The sequence below is a fragment of the Ipomoea triloba genome, chromosome 14 (assembly GCF_003576645.1).
Source record: "Ipomoea triloba cultivar NCNSP0323 chromosome 14, ASM357664v1".
In the NCBI taxonomy this organism is placed as follows: Eukaryota; Viridiplantae; Streptophyta; class Magnoliopsida; order Solanales; family Convolvulaceae; genus Ipomoea; species Ipomoea triloba.
In genome coordinates, this window is record NC_044929.1 from 9,951,745 (window position 1) to 9,970,092 (window position 18,348).

General features: G+C 36.3%; 1 protein-coding gene across 1 annotated transcript; it reads left to right on the plus strand.

The window, feature by feature from the left end:
• The first annotated feature begins 16,918 nt into the window (after nucleotides 1–16,918).
• On the plus strand, nucleotides 16,919–17,287 carry LOC116003922 (protein AGENET DOMAIN (AGD)-CONTAINING P1-like). Its single transcript, XM_031243862.1, has one exon. The coding sequence runs from the start codon at nucleotides 16,919–16,921 to the stop codon at nucleotides 17,285–17,287; it is 369 nt and encodes a 122-aa protein (XP_031099722.1).
• Nucleotides 17,288–18,348: the final 1,061 nt, after the last annotated feature.

Sequence of the window (18,348 nt, forward strand, 5' to 3'; positions counted from 1 at the left end):
TTTCAATTGCTTAGTGTATAATTCCATGTCTTTTTACAGAAGGACTCCCCCAAGATGATGGTTGCCGGTGGAGGAATTCACTCGTGTTAGGAACATACTGTAATAGGTTTTGATGATACCAAATGTAATGTTCAATCCCCTAAGTCTCGATAGATAGGAAATATATGTAAGTTCGACAAGTAAACTAAGAGCGAAAATACAACCGGGTAATTGAGCTCAACTCGGAAATTATTTAAGCTTAACGTGAACTTGTTTGAACATCTTAGAAGTTTCGTGTTGTAAACTTATAGATAGATCAGAAGAAGGCACGAGACATCACTGGATGAATAAGGGTCTGCGAGACATCAACTAAGTCTCGAGACATAAGCAGAGTTCGAGAGATGGAATCTCTCGAAACATCAATCCAGTTCGAGACATGAGATCGAGACATCAAGTAGTCGAGACATCAATTTTTGGTCTCGATAGACTAGCACTTCTCCAATGAACTGAACGGTAGTTAACACGCATAGATAAAGTAATCTAAGTTTGGAGAAAAAGAATATCATGGAGATAAAATATTAAGGAGGTGCTGACAGAGTATTATGGGAAAATAGAACAGCCGGAAGTGGATGCCACGTCAGAACTCCACAACCAACGGATAGAAGATGCACCAGTCAGAGGTCGGTCTTATTCCCTAAAACGAGGATCAATGGGAATATAAAAAGAGTAACTTTTACCAAAAGAAGTAAGTGGAGTATGAACTCAAGATAGTGGAATATGGGATATTCACTACAAGACAAAAGGTTCAAGTTACAAGACTACCATTCCATGAAACATGCTAAAAATATGCAAGTCCCATGATCGGCATGGGAGACAGATTTCAAACGGAATAATTTTCCCTCCAACGGAATTATTCCTCAACTCTCATATATAAGGACGTGAAGACACAAATTCAATAAGGTTCGAGAATTCTAAGCTATCATAAGAGGTGTCTAATTCAAACGTTCAAAAGTGCAAGTGCTTAATCTGGAATATCATACTTGATATTCATAACAGCGAGAAAACACATCTTAGTGTTTTGAGAGAGTTACAAAGCTTAAACTACTACACATCTAGAAGGTGACCGAAGCTGCACTACAAGGAAGATTATCCAACGAAAGCTTTTGGTCAGATTGGAGATTGTTACACTCAACCTGTGACAACCGGAACAACCTTGCTTTGGAGAAGGCAAGAAGAGGCGGAGTAACCTGGGAGCTGTCTTGTGAAGATCCTGAGGCTTGAGGCGGGATTGGTGATCAAAGCTCAAGTGCTCGAGAGGTGGAGTAACAAGAAGCGGGGCGAAAAACCTGAGGCTTGAGGCGGGCTTCGTGATCAAAGCTCAAGCGCTCGATATTGTACTAAAAAGGGAAGTTTTAGTGCAATCCTTCTAGGGAGTTTCTAGAAGAAGAGTGGATGTAGGCGGGTTGGCCGAACCACTTAAAAATCTCTCTCGCATTTACTTTCTGTTTCTACCTCTTGCTAACTATCTCTCGAACTGCACTGCATATAACCACACCTCTCGAACTAACTCAAACTCGTGCAAATTAAAAGGGGATAACTTTTCCGCTGCGCATAAAACTTTGTCTTCATCTTGTGGGACCTAAACATCCTAAGTCCAATACACACGAGAGGTCGAAAAAGATTTGCAAAAATCTTATTCAAGTCTATTCACCTCCCCTCTAGACTTGTACCCCATCCCCTTGGGACTAACAACTCGCTCACCATAGAATCGATGAATTATCTCACATTGATCGCGGATTACAACAATGTACTAGGGGATATCCTCGCCGAATCTCCTCCACCGGAAACGAGTTCGTTGCCTGAATCATACTTCGGTGTCTCCGACACGGCGACACTGAAGTTTTTCCGGCTCCGGCGATCTCTCTTCGCTTCGCCTGGCTGATCCTCGTCCTCTTCTGTAAACTAGACCGCAGAGCGCAACACTACAAGGACGTTTCCATGGTGTATCTTTTCTTGGCCAACAACCTCCAATTCATCGCGGCCACAGTTCGAGCTTCCAACCTCAAATTCTTACCGGGAGACAACTGGTCATCAAAGCAAGAAGCCAAAGTCAAGTAGTCGATATTTTCACTCTAATTAGAAAAATATAAATTATTATATTGATTAATAAACATAATATTTTTTGGGAAAAAGAAAAAAAGGTGAAAAGATGCAGTTCGTTCATATGTTCTTCAATGCATGCATGCACGATAGGAATGTGAGAAGCTAGTGTAATTTTCCTTTAAGAACATCTACTTTCTCCCCCATTTTTCTATTTTTTTAAAAAGTAATTTGTTGTAATTAATTGATTGTCACCACCATCGTCTTCCTCTACATTCCTCAATTCACCGTCTTAACCATCATCTGCCTCCGACAATCGGCATCGCCCCCAACACCACCAACAACAAACCCCACAACCTCTAAACTTTGTAGTTAACACCTCTATGCCACCTCACTATTGCTTCCAGAAATAACAAAATATAAAAGGGGCTCTCTCTATCAGGATAATTAGAAAAGAGAAAAGAGAGCTCCTCTATAATGGCCAAAGGCACCACCAATGACTAAGCTGCCCCTCTTCAATTAAAAGAAGAATTAGAAGAAAAAGTGAATTTAAATTAAGTGTGGAATGTCGATGAACAAAAAAAACAAACCTAAACAAGGTGCAATTGCTCAGATTATTCTCATGCCAATGAAAAACTCTGAACTGACAGAACCCATAAACTAGATAGAAGCAGGAGATAGCAATAGTTACCTGCACCATAAGCCGTTAGAAGATGGCCGTGAAATATGTTAGCTTGACAACCAGTAACACCCCAATTTTCACATCTTAAATTTGATACAAAATCACAATAATATATTGCGGAAGCTTACACATCTAACCAACAGAAAAATTGGTGTTACCGCCACACCTAGAGTGAATTCTATCACCTCTTTGACAAACTCCACTCTAAGTGCACAGGTTAAACTTACAACATCAAATATCAACATCCAACTTAATACATATGGAAATAAATCTTCCAGGGTGTCTATTCTAGGATAGAGTAGACCTCAACCTCAACTTCCATCCTATTCAGAGCTCATCGGGCTACAGGAGCCCACACTAGACAACATCTGTTAAAAGAAAACACATTGAAGTGTAGTTAGCACGACGGCTAAGTAAGAAAATCCATGGTCACCCAAAATTCAACAAAGGTTTTCAAAACACGTATAAAAGAGTTTTGGTAACTTTTACCCACTTAATGAGATTTCACCTTAAAAGAAGTTAATAATGAAGACTTGCACAAAAAGTGATTAGAAAACCAGTATCCACCTGTCTTTTTAGACAAAATCATTTCTTTCTATCGTTACAGAATAACTTTCTTCTCATCTTTAAAACTTCCTTAGTTTCATAATAGTAAGGCCTTTTGGAGTATCAACCCCGGGCCATGGCATTTAAGCCCTCCCGTAGGTCAATCATGTCAACAACCCCGGGCCATGGCATTCAAGCCCTCCCGTAGGTCAATCATCTCAAAAACCCCGGGTCATGGCGTTTAAGCCCTCCCGTAGGTCAATCATCTCAACAACCCCGGGCCATGGCGTTCAAGCCCTCCCGTAGGTTAATCTTGTAAACAACCGCTGGGCTATGGCAATTAAGCCTTCCCGTGGGTTAATCGAGTCCTCCACAACTTACTTTAGAAACTAAGGTTTTGAAAACATGTTCCTTCCTTCAGTTTTCTTTCTTAAATCATTTCTTTTGAGCATATTTCTCATTTAAGTCCAATACTTAGAATTGGCTACCTCATTAGCCCCTGAAGGATTTTCAAAATACTTTCAGTGCCCGCAGGCTTTTCAAACATCATTTCCTCATCATTCAAGTAAGGTACACACTCACTAAAAATGGTATTTTCCTTCAAAAATAAGGTTTTGACAACCTGTGTACCAAAATAGCATACGTTCTTCAACGTAAGTTTTCATAAACATTTTTGGATATACTTCATATTCAAGTCTCATACTTGAAATCTATCCACCTAGTTATACACTTATATATTCTACTAACACTACATATATCCATTCTCAATACTATTATTATAATAGTACGAACCCATAGTCAACCATTTATGAATCAATCGACTCATAGCCCCATTAATATTAACATCCTTAACCTTGTTCCTTATCATGAACTTCAGTCCATCTTACAATCCAATCATCATCGGTAATCCATAATTGTGGTTCCACCATTAACTAATAATAGTTGGTTATCCTTGTCATTATCGTCATCAACAACTTTCACCATCATCAACACCATTAGAAATATAACTTGAGGAAATCGCACATCCAAATATGTATAAATTTCTAAGAGGTAAAGTCATTGCCTAACCATAATCCAAAATCGTTCAACAACTATTTCCTCAAGATTCACCATATACAATCTTTATCTCAATATTTCCATATGACAATTTCCTCAATGCATATCATAATAATATCTTTATCTTAACTTTTCCATATAACAATTTCCTCAATATATATCATAATATCATCACTACTCAAAATTCCTTTAAACCATAACTTATTCACCAATAGAGAGATTTCCAACTCTCAAAATAAATTCCAAAGGAATAATTCCAATATCTCATAATAATTACCAAGGAGATAATTTCAATCTCTCAAAATAACCACCAAATAGAGAGTATCCAAACTCTCACAATAATCACCAAAGATAATTCTTCACATAATTATTCACACTTTTCTTGTGTCCAATAGTAGTTATTATGTACAGTATCAAGGAGAAATGGATCCAAATGGAAGGTTTCAACTTCCAAACCAATACCAAACCAACCGGACAAATCCACGAACCGGTGGCCAAAACCAAATAGAAAGATCTCAACTCTCATCATCATAATCATATCACTAACCTTCATTATCATAATCACCATTTAATCTATTCATCCAGTCATTAAACCTTAATAACTATCATCATTCCTTAATCACTATAATTAAAGCTTAATTACCACCTGAACTCCACCGTTAATCCATCTTTAATGTCAATCTAACCCCATTATTAACCACATCATAACCAATAATCAAAGCTTACATCATCCGCACCACTGGACGCACAGCGGACGCACGTCCGGTATCGCGTCTACAGGTTCTGCCCACTCTTCGCCCAGCCCGGACGCACGGTGGACGCGCGTTCGGCCCTGCGTCCGCACACACGGCCAGTTCTGGACAGTGTAAACAACGCAGTTGTGAACACCTCTACTATCATCTCCATAATTATTATAAGTACACATATGTATGTATATCCATATATTTCAACACAAAGCTCATAAATCCCTATTTCAACTATCAATCATCAAATCTTAAGTGACAAAACCAACTTAAGGGATTTCTTACCTTTCAAGTAGCTTTTAACACCGTAGAAAATGTTGTGATCCTTTCCTCCAAATTTCCACCAAAGACCCTAAGTAATTTATACCATAATAACAACATTTTCAAGAATTCTTAGCTTAAAATTAAGTTCTAGGAAAGAATTCTAGTCTTTTTACCGAATAAAAATCAAAGTGTTACCTAGTATGGAAGAACTTGTGAAGGAATTGGCTATGGAGTTTCTTGAACACAAAGAAGAAGATGAAATTTCCTCTCTCTTTCCTCTCCAAATATTTCGGCCAAAATGGGTATGGAATGAAGAAAATGGGAGATCAAGTCTCCTTTTATAGCAACACTTTAGAGATGAAGAAACTTGGAGATCAAGCTACATTGTTTCTTATAAGGTAAGAAATAAGAAACTTGGAGATCAAGCTACATTGTTTCTTATAAGGTATGAAATAAGAAACTTGGAGATCAAGTTTCCATTTTGATCATCTTCAAAAATATTTAAATAATAACATGTGGTGTAGGGAGTTGCCAAGTGTCACATTTTTGTGGTGGGTAAGGGAAAATATCTTCGGTTAGACTGTTCGGGATTAAAACAGATATAGTTTCGGTGGAAAATAATTTAAATAGGAAGAATTTTGAAACCAAAATTATTTTGAAAATAATCCCGTCACTAATTTGAAAATCGGATAATTTTTGGTATATCGCGAAATACTGCGATACAAGGGTCGGAATAAATTTTCTCCCTTACGAGTTAATTTAATCACGTAGGAAGTTCAAGCTTAATAGTATAGTGCCTACTAATTCATTCCCTAGGACAATCGGGACCGAACACATAGTTTAAAAATCCTTACGGTTCGTGACCGGTACGTAGGTTCGCAGCTTATTGGAATGAGTGAGGGGTTACACAACCTAGCAACTAACATCATTAATTCCATGCAATCAACCAGAGCAGAAGCAAACTTAGAAATATCAGCAGACAAGTTTAACAACTTTGAGAATATCTTTTTCTTTGTCTTTTTACCCCTTGCTTGGACGTGAGGAGGGCAGGAGAGTGCACTCAGAAGTAATTAAGTACCCCTTGTCATCACCACCGGCATCTTCACCGTTCTCTCTCTCCTCGACGGTGAAAATACTCTAGTAACGATAGCAGTAGCAGCGAGCGTAAGAAGGCCGGCAACTGGAACCTCCATGAACTCCGACAAGACATCAGCAACCTGAGTAGAACAGTAGCGGCAACACAACTGACGGTGGTGGCTTACCGTAGGAGATGATTTGCTACCTTGCTGGAGATCAGAATAACTAATGATGGGAGGAAGAAGACACTTAAGCTATGAAAATACTATTTTACCCCTGATCTAAACGGCAAACTAACCTTAGACTCACGGAAGGACTAATGATGGAAGGATTTTAATAGTCAAGGGTTTAATTCGTCCAAATTAAAAGACAAGGACTAAATTTGGAAAATCACAATAGTCGGAGGACCTTTGCTGGAATTAACTCCATAAAACTTGCATGTAGACTAAAGTTTTAATTCAATTAAATCCAGCTAAAATTTTATGATGAAACAATTATCAAATGCGTTGAAGAATCAAGTGACATAAAACTTGTCTGTAGGTTAAAGTTTTATTCAATAAGATTTATTACAACTATTATGATAAAACTTAAGAAATCATATTCCTTTTCTTAATCCCTACAGGTATATTAAGAAATATGATCTAAAGTTTACATAATATAATTAAACTTTATGATAGAGATGAAAATTATTTATAAATAACTATAAAGTAAATAAATTGATTTATTTCTATCATCATTGATAAAATTACTAAACTATATTCTGATACATAATTTCATGTGGTCTAAATTATAATCATAATCCAGTATTTCATCCTAATAAATCATACAAATATAACAAAATTGCCTATGAGCTAAATTCCATCATATTACATACAATTAATCACAACTTATATGTCTAAAATTTTATGTGACCAAGATAAACCGCTTAATATATAATTTTAATTGATTAAGGATGTTGTGGTTACTCCCCAACCAAATTAAAATTATAAGATTAGTAGACAATTATCAATTCCTTGCATGACCTTTATGTGATGAAACTTAATAGAAACCAGTCAATTAAAGATGCTATATGGCTATTCTTTAATGAACTGAAACCAAATCACATTGGCAAGGAATACTTAAAATTTTAACAAACAGATTATACCATATCGTGATAGAAAGATCCAAATATATGATATTTAAGGAGATTAGAGGCACAAGATGTTCTTAAGTCATGGCCATAAAACTAGTATGCCTCCCTAATTCATATGCACTTAATGTATAACTGTTTAGGGGTATAAACATATGAAAATATAGGTATACACCATAAAACTATAAGGTTCACCTATGTATAAAGCTAAAAAATGGTGAACTAAATCAACCACTACAAAAAAAAGCGGAAATAGCGACGTATTTGGCAATGGATTTATTCCGTTGCTACTTTAACGATGGAATAGCGACAGATTTACCTTTTATTTTCAAAAAATTGACATTTAGCGACGGATTCACGACGAAAGAGTTTTGTCGTTAAATACGTAGCTAATATTAGCGGTAAATTTCCGCGCAAAAAATAAGACATATTAGCGATGGATTAGCGACATATTTTTTGCGGATATAATTTTAATTTCTACAGATTAGCGATGGAAATAATTATCTGTCACTGCATTTTAGACCGTGGATTTATTTTTTTTTACAAAATAACGACGGATGTTAGTATCCGTCGCTACCTAGCGACGGAATTTGGTATCCGTTGCTAGGTAGCGTCGCTAACTATAAAATCACAATATATATTTTGTATATAAAATAGCGATGGATTTTAGGATCAATAACTATATAGTGATGGATATTAGGTTTCATCTCTAGTGTTATGACGCAGTTTATTAATACGGAAGTGAGAAATTTTTTTAATAAAATTTAACAACGGAATTTTGAATCTGTCACTATATATAGCGACAGAATCAAAATTCCATCGCTAAGTGTATAAAATATATAAAAACAACCCCCAGGCTTAAGCTTAACCCTAGGCCAAATATATTCCTAATTTCCCTTTCTGCTCATTGACGTCTTTGTCTCTCGTTCTCCCATCGACGCCGCCCGCCGGGTGCTTTCTCCGCCGGAGACGATTTTTTAAATTGAATTCCAAAATATGACCCAAAAAAACCGACCTAAATGGGGAAACACGGGCGTGGGTGAGGAATTGTAGGAAAAGCTAACACTCCTCACCTGTAGGAGTGTTAGCTTTTAATCATTATTAAGGAAAGAAATGATTACGGACGTAGCTTTACATGATTACTCGTAGCTTTTCAATCATTATTAATCATCCAATGATTATTAGCAAATGAATGATTAGTTTTTAATGTTAAAAATGATTAGTTATTAATATTAATAATGAATAGTTATTAATGATTAATTGATGATTAGTTAGTAATTATTAATTATTAGTTATATTAAGAATTTGTAATTATATAACATAATAATATTTAATAAGTGGTTAATAGTAACAATAAGACAATAGTAACAAGTTAAAAAGAAAGATAATATGTATTCTTCACTGCTCCAATTTAATCGTTCAATTTCGCCGTACACGTTCTCATTAATAGTGTACGTAACTGACCACGGATAAATATTCTCAACATAACATTACCAATAACTAGCATGAGTACGACGTTGTCATCTATATTGAAGCATACAACGTCATCATCCACCTTAATCTCAAAATGATCAGTTATTTGCTCTCAGTGTTCAATGTAGAATGTTTGATTGAAGTAGAGCCGTAGCTTTCTATCCCCGACTATAATTTGAAGCGGTCGTCCGTTTAAGACACTAGCGTCGTTGAGAAACTCACACAATCGATCATGCTACAGTTGAGTAAGAAGATGTTGGTAAGTAATCATATCGTTGGAATTAGTTAGTAAATGTATATAATGTTCTTACAGCTCCAAATGTACAGAAATTTGTATACAAAGAACTACATCGCTCTAGTTGCTCAAACTCAAATCTTGATGGTATTGAAGATCTTGCGCTCATACTTATTTGTCCTAATATGTAAAGAAATTACGATTAATATATGTAGTTACAATAAATATAACATATAATTTTATGAAATATAGTGTTATGTTACCGATTTCAATTAGACGATGGCTGACAGATGGGCCATATTGATTAAATTTTCTCCGCGGCTTGTAGAAGGAGCTCTTATAGAAGAAAGTTTCAAACTTGAAAAACTCCGATGTCAAAAAAGCACAATGTCTCTGGGAAATAAATGATTTTCAATCATGAAATCACAAATGTCTTATGTAAAGTGCATGTTTTCGACTAAAACTTATATTGCCACAGTGTAATGCAACAAAATTGCTTTTGTTGTAAAATGTTGCATTAGATGATAATGCATACAATAGGGAATTTTCATACGTTGAAAAAAATATATATAGTATAGGTAAGATAGGGACCGACGAATTGTTTTGAATGTATTAAACAATTTAAATATATAACACAAAAATTAGATTCTTATACCGTAATTTTCGAAGAGTCGATTTGAATGGCGAACCACGTAATAGTGCATTCGCTAACATCATGCAAATGTATTTGATTATTGCAAGCTAGTAAAAAGAACGAAGAACATAAATGAGCACGTTATATAGTAAATGAATAGTTCTAAATGATAGTGTTAAAAAAATCTACAAATACAAAATCACTTACGACAAGGATAATTAATTAGTTGTAGAGTAAGGAAGATGGCCGTAGTATATTATTGCGCCTCTATCTCGTTTCTAAAGAACGTTGTGATGCAATGGTATGATGCACAGATTTGGACGGACGGTCAGGGAGATATATTCCAAATTGGCTAGATAAACATATGGATTATGTGATGCATCGAACCGTGTCATCCAAATGCAAGTGCTTGAGGGTCAACGTACTGTAAGCAATGCCTACGAGAGGTGGTACCACTAGTGTGGGCGCCGCATGATTGGTAATCTTACCCATACTGTACGTGAGGGTTATCAGCCACAGTCTGCCGCTTATACTGAATTGGTTAGTATGTGTTGTTTTTAAACATTCATACGTTTAACATGATTATGTTACGATTTTGATGTGTTATATATTTTTTGTGGCGTAGATATATGAGTTGCGGAGCGTGGGTCTTACAAGGAGGCGCTTTGATGATGGTGATAATAATGATATCGTTGTGGAGATGACCGAACGTGTGTTCGACTTGATACAATCATCCCCGTTGGCATATATAGCGCATGTCCCTGATGAAATGCTTAACAATGCCCCTAACCCAAATGAACTGTTTCAAGGTCGTCGCCACAATAGGGAGCAACGGTAGGGGCGTGCGGGACAAGGCGGTAGGCATGGGCGTGTTATGCATCCAGGCGTCCAGGCTGAGGGAAATGCATGGGCAGGTCAAGCTAATGAAGAGGAAGATGAAGAGGATGAGGGTATGGATGATTGTGTTAGGAGGGACAATTTGTTGCCCGTTTATGAAGAGGATGAGGGTATGGATGATTGTGTTAGGAGGGACAATTTGTTGCCCGTTACGATGAGTTCCTCTTTTGATGAGGATGAGTCGAGCCCTTCTAGTAGTTCGTATGGGACCCCTACTACTACCCAGTTTGGAGAGTACTCACCATATGCACAGTATGGGGATGTTTCATTCGCTCCGCCTTCATTTCAATATTCAAATTATACGACCCCAGCGAGTGCAGTGTACGACCCCACCCAACCTGGGTCATCCTATCAATAAGCCCTACATCACATCCATAATTATGAAGCTCATCCTACATACAACAATATGCCTTCGCATCACCCAATACAGGACTTTCAAATAGGAGAGTTATCTTATCAAGGTGGTAGGAAATTGCAATTACCGTCAATGGATGAGTTTCTCCCTCAGTCGGTCCAAGAACAACCGCGACGACAATCAACGAGGCGCGACCGCCCAACATTGTGTGGAATTGGTTCAGGGCATTACGACCCCAGGTACAAACATATATGCAATTTCCCTAATTTATATTGCCATTGAATTTATTGTTTTAACAAGACTTCATGAACTTAACTTGCAGGGGACACCACTAAATTTTTGGATGAAACAAGTGCCTTATTTTACAGATGTATATTAAATATGTTGAATTGTATTAATTTAAATACAAAATTTATCGTACAAGTTTTAGCGTTACTATCTTATCTTTAACTCACAATAATAATTATTGCACAAGTATGCCAAAATAATAATTTTATCATCATCAATCCAAATAATTAGAAAATCATACAACCATTCAATTACCCATCTAATCATCAATTAATCATTAATAATTAATCATTCGTAACATTAATAACTAATCATGGATAACTAATCATTGATGTCTTAAAATAAAAACTAATCAATCTAATAATGATTGAAAAGCTACGGAGTAATCATGTAAAGCTAGGAGTAATCATGTCTTTTCCTAATCGGCATTTTTTTTGTAATACTTTAGAATCCAATTCAAAATATAGTCTCCCGCCGAGTAATGATTCGTCACTTCGCCTCAGCATCGACGTCGGTCGACACTCCGCGTCTGCATCGACGCTGATCACCGGCCTCACTCCCTCGCCATCCGCCTCTAGTCATCTCTCTGGTCGACTTCTGCGGTCGCCTCTGCATCGACACCGGCTTCTGCAGTGTGCCTCTGGTCGTCTCTCTGCCTCGTAGTCCTCACTCCCTCCGGCAGCTCTACGGTGGTCACTGCCTGATGGTCGTCTGCAGCACTACGGCTCTGCCTCTCTATCTCTAGTCGCCTGCATAGGTGGGCAGGTGGCTACTAGCTAGGTCAGTTTGCAATTTCTATTTGCAATTTAAGTTTACAGTTTGAAACTTATGGTGTGTTTGGAAAGCAGGAAAATGACTTCTGGAAAATGAGTCATTTTCCGGAAAATAGTTTGATTTCCAGTGTTTAGTTGCATTCTGGAAAACTGTCTTTGGTTCATTTTCCGGAAAATGAGTAGAAATATATATTTATATATTTTTATTATTTTATTTAAAATATAAAAATATATAAACTACTAATATTTATTATAAATAAATAAATAACTAAATAAATTATAAAAAAAAATAAAAAATAAAATAACATGCATTGTTGCTGAAACTAGAGCAAGGTTTGCTGGCGGAAACCAGTCCGCCACAAGTGAACAACCCCATTTTCCACCAAAATGGCCTTTTTTTTTCCGTTGACTGGGTTTTCCAATGGTTGCCAAACACCCCAAGCCCAGAAAATGATTTCCGGAAATCATTTTCTGGGCTTCCAAACACACCCTTATTTAAGTTTTATGAAGTAGTTTAGCTATGCGGTGGTTGCTGGTCAGTTTTCTATGAGAATATATTGCTACTTGCTAGTGTTGTTGTAAATATGTTGCAATGTATGCCTAATTGTTCATAGTTTATTAATCGTAATGAATCCAGTGATAAATGAGTTATTGAGTTTTCCTTTTCAACAATCTTGCTAACCCATTGATTTCAACCCATTAATTTCAACTCTTGATTTGGTGAAATGTCTAAAAAGCTAGCTGCACTCAGTTTTTTGGAGCTTGGTATTTTTTGGGATTTAATTGTTGGCTATAATCTTCTTCATCTTTTGATTATGGTTTTTTGTATGTTTATTTTTTGAAATTTGTTAGTTATTAGCTTAGAACAATGTTTTGTTGTATGCTTATTATGTGGAGGATTATGAACTGTGAATTTGCCAATTTGGTTTATTTCACTCAAATATTTGGCTTTCTATCTACTACTGGAAGGATTTTGCAGCAAATTTTTCTAAACAAATTCATAATGCTTAGGAAATCGAAAGCCAATCTGAACCAGACAATAAACTCATTGAGCCAGACCAAAGGATCAGTTTCATTTTCTGTTTAAATTTGTGCATACCAATTGGTTAAATTAAGCTTTCAGTTTCATTTTCTGGTTAAATTTGTCCAAAAGCCAATTTGCACTGAACTATGTACTCCCTTAGCTATTTTGTTGTCTTGCAGTATCTAAGAAGAAAATGATAGACCAAACTCCTTTTTGGCATGTGAAATGAAACAAATTGTGAAGATCATGACATTGTCCAGTCTCCATCTCCAGCGCTCCCCAATCCCTCACGACCTCAACTGCCCTCAAGCTTCAGCAGACGACAACACAAAGGTTGGTGGTTCTTTCAATACAATTGTGTGAAATCCTTCCGTTGATTATCACAAGTACTGAAAAAGCATAAGGTTGGTTGTTCTTTCAATTCAAGGCATCCTGTTATGGCAAGGTGCTTGACATCCTTGAAGTTTCATAGGAAGAAATATGGAGGAATTAGATGCAATGACTCAAAGGTTTATGTTCATAACTAATTTGTTGCAGTGAATAATGTGCTGGAAACCAGGGGTGGGACAAAATTCTTGCTTTTCAAATTACATTATTAAATGAATGCATTCTAATTGCTTTGTCAATGGCGTTATATCCATCAGAAGAAGAAATATATATTTATCATGGTTTCTAGTATTTAAAATACACTTGGCAACATATTACTATCCAAAGTCATGCCCTCAACATTCCTGCAATAAACTTTTGTATCCTAATGGTTTAGGACTTCAGGTTATTTTGGTCTGGCTGTTATTACAAGTCTGCTAGTTTCAATATGCTAAAGAATATTAGAAGTAAATGATTTATATATATTTGTTGTTATGTTAATGCCTAAATTTGATATTTGAATTGGCTTTATATATACGTCTCACTAATTGATATTGAGGCATGTTACTTGGATATCTAACATAAATTAGGCTTGTGCAAATTCTTACCCCTTTTCCCCATATATTTATACACAGGGACTTAAAAAGTACACTACAAAAATAATTTCCATTCCTCTTCATGATGCTGGTCTTCCACTTTTGATGGTCCTCAGGCTGGTGTCACTATTCTCTCTTTTCAAATGGAAAAGTTGAAATAAGGTATCACATTTCCTTTTCGATGACCTTCAACAGAGATAGTTAATGTGCAACGAAATATTTTTGGCCAATAATTTCTGTTAGTCAGTTTCTGTCCAGGAAATTTCAGCTTGGCGCAGTCCGAAAGATTAATTTTGTAAAACCACTTCCCGAACTCCTTTTTACTTGAAATTTTTATAGTAGAACCTAAACATGTAGTACTTGATATCCATAAAAAGTTTCGGTCAATTATATCCTCGAGTAAACACAGAAAATTACATTTTTGACATTGACAGTGTGCTGTCCAGAATTTGTTTTCTCTCTTGACCAGTTTTGGAAAATAATTTGAAATAAATGCTTCTACTACTTGGATTGTTATGAAATTTTTTATGTATGTTCTAGACTTATTGAACTACATATTTGGAGAAAATGGTATCATTATACTTTACCCAAATTTCCCAGTAATTTTCGTAACCCAGACTAATATTTTTTGTTCTTGACAGCCAGTCTTAAAATTCTTCTCCTTTGTCTATTTTTTGGCTGATTTAACAGCCCCTCCATTTTCACTTTGTTTCATCAGTCAACAAGGCTTTTGGCACATATGTAGATAAATTAGCTTCCCTAATCCCTTATTAAAATTATTTGGTCTGATTAAGGGACATGCAGCCACTCAACCTAGCCTAGCTTCTATTTTCCTTCTTTTGGTTGGAAGCATGCCAGGTAGGGCTGTTAACGAACCGAGCATAAACGAACGAAGGCTGTTCGTGTTCGTTTGTTAAGGATTTTGGGGTGTTCCTGTTCGTGTTCGTTTGTTAAGGTTTTTGAAAATCCTGTTCGTGTTCGTTGGTTAAGCGTTCGTTAACGTTCGCGAACATGTTCACAAACGTGTTCGTTAACGTTAACGAACAGGTTCACGAATGTGTTCGCAAACGCTAACAAACACGTTCACAAACATGTTCATTTACGTTCATAAACACGTTCGTGAACACTTAATAACCAAACACTTGCACATGTTCATTAACACAATTTGTTCGTGAACAATAAATAATCTATATTCACGTATTTACAAACAATTATATATATATATATATATATATATATATATATATATATATATATATATAATCATGTTCGTGAACATTATTAAACGAACACTAAACGAGCTTGTTCACGAACACTACTAAACGAACACAAACGAGCTTGTTCACGAACACTACTAAACAAACATAAACAAGCTTGTTCGCGAACACTTAGCAAACGAGCTTACTACTGTTCAGACTCTGTTCGTTTATTAACCGAGCTCTAAATTTTGTTTGTTAATGTTCGTTTACCTTAATAAACGAACATAAACGAACGCTTATCGAGCTCGAACACGAGTAGTTTGTCGAAAGCTCTGTTCGCTAACAACCTTAATGCCAGGCCATCTTATTGATGGAATAAAGGTGAAAAATGGTTATTGCCTGCTTTTGATTCTTCATTGACTATTTCTTAATCTTTTTTGGAATATGCAATTTATTATAGTATCATATGTATGAGTTTGGGGAGTAAGGACAAATGTACTTACTTTCCATGGCACAAGATGTTCCTAGACCACATTATGCCAACTATGAAGCATGCTAATCAAATTATTAATTAGAATATTTTTTGAATCAGATCCAACAGGATATGTCATTCAAAGGTCAGATCCAACAGGATTTCATTAGCGGATGAAGGAGCCATTCCCGTTTTACTGCAATTGATATTTTCAAGAAAGGCATTGGCGCAAGAAAAGGCGGCAAATTGCATCGCGACCCTAGCTTCTTCCGATGAGTATTACCGCGATTTGTTACTCAAGGAAAAGGATTGCACAGATTGCTTAATGTTCTACAAGAATCCGCCTACTCCGAAACCGCCGAACATGTTTTGCGGGCCTAACCGGGCCTTGGGATTGGAAGGAGATTTCAATTAGCTACAATTTTTTTTATTATTTTCATGCCAGGTAAGTAATGCCACCTAATCCTAACCGGGCAAGTCATCACAAATCAGAGGTAACCTGCAAAAAAGTCTCATCGAACAATTTAAGAAGGTAAGTGTGTCTAATCTATCTATCTATATATATATAATAACAGAAGTGCCTGAAAGAGTTTTCCCGCCCAAACTGAAGGGCATTTTAGTAATAATATAATTAAATTAAAATAATTCTTATTTTGTTAATAATATAATTAATATATCACCCTACTAATCAGTCAAATTTCCTAAACCACTCCCCATCCCCACCCCTCTTAATTTCTTACCTTTTTCACCTCTATCTCTCTCTCTTCCTTAATTTCTATATAAACTATTGCTTATAATTATAATTCGTATTAGAATTAAGTTTTTGGTTTTCGAAAAAAAAAAAGTTTTCGGTTTTCCTATTATGAAGTCTGAGCCGGATTTTTCCTTTTTTCTCTCTCTCTCTCTCAAAATCGGTTTCTCCCGAAAAATCAAGAACCATGAGGACTCTACAGACGGTGGGGTACCGGAGGGGCGACTCGGTGGAGGTGGCGAGCAACGAGGAAGGCTTTGTGGATCCTACTACGAGGCGATGGTGGTGTGTGAGTTGCCCGGCGACAAGGGCTACGTAGTCCAATACAAGACTCTGGTGACGGACGACTTTTCCGGGCCGCTGACGGAGGCGGTTCCCGGCGCCGAAATCTGGCCGCAGCCGGCGCAAGTGAACGCCGCCATTTTTGACATGTACGAGGAAGTGGACGCCTTCGACAATGACGTTTGGTGGGTCGGCAAGATCACCGGGAAAATCGGGAACCGTTACTATGTCTACTTCGAGACCACCGGCGACGAGATTCTTTATCACAAAGATAGGATCAGAGTCCATCTTGATTGGGTTCATCACTCGTGGGTTCTCACCCAAATCCAAATCCAACCCGAAACCCGAACCCAACCCGTTTCTTGATTTGAGCCTTGATCATAGTTTAGCCGCGTATCGAAATTAACGGTAGGTTTAGCATGCATCCAGGTAGTTTTATCAGATTAGATGCGTTATTGCATGACTATATTGTCCAAACTTAATATCGATTTATTTCAAATATTTCTATGGTTACTCCAAGTACAATTTCATATACTGAATCTGATTTTGAAGTTTCATTATCATTGATGAAAGGCCCCTCATGTGAATTATCTAGCTTTGAGTGGTGGTTATTCCTTCTCATTTAAAGCGATGACTTCTCTGATCTCTTCGTCTTCATTTTTCTACTTTACTATCATTGTTCCAGAATTTAGAGTGCTACACAAGAAAATGTGTAGCTCACGTGTGATTGGAGAATGGGGAGTTGTTAACTTTCTGGCTTTCTGCTGTGATATACATGACAAGATTTATGTTTATTTTTATCTCTACTACTCTACTATATCATTTCCGAAAGATTGGGGCTGCAAATCTATGTTTCATTGTGCAATTTGTATGTCTGCTACTCTGCTATATCATTTTCGAAAGATTGGTGTTGCAAATCTATGTTCGATAGTGCAATTTGTATTTTTAACAAAAGGGAATGCAAAAATAGAAGTACGAAAGAATGGACTATGGAGTACATTTTCATTAATACAGTTTGAATTTTTGAATAAAAATGAATAGGCAGCATGGGGTAGGTAGTGTTGGCTAAGGAAAGGAAAGGAAGTGAAGTGAAATACTGGTGAACCGTACCCCTCCATCCACATCTAAAAAAAAAGTAAAGTACTATTTTTACTCTTATTTTTAACCAAAAGAGTGCCATTTTCCCTAATAATAATAATAATAATAATAATAATAATAATAATAATAATAATCGGATAATATCAGGAGTGATTATTATTAATAAAGGCAAATTGCAATGAAAGGAAAGTGATGCCAATTGCAATGATTTAATAAAGGCAAATTGCATACAATAAAAGAGAAATTCCATACTAACATACATTATAAAAAATGCAATAATTCTTAATCGGTAAAAAACTGTAAATTGATTCAATCTATATCTATATATA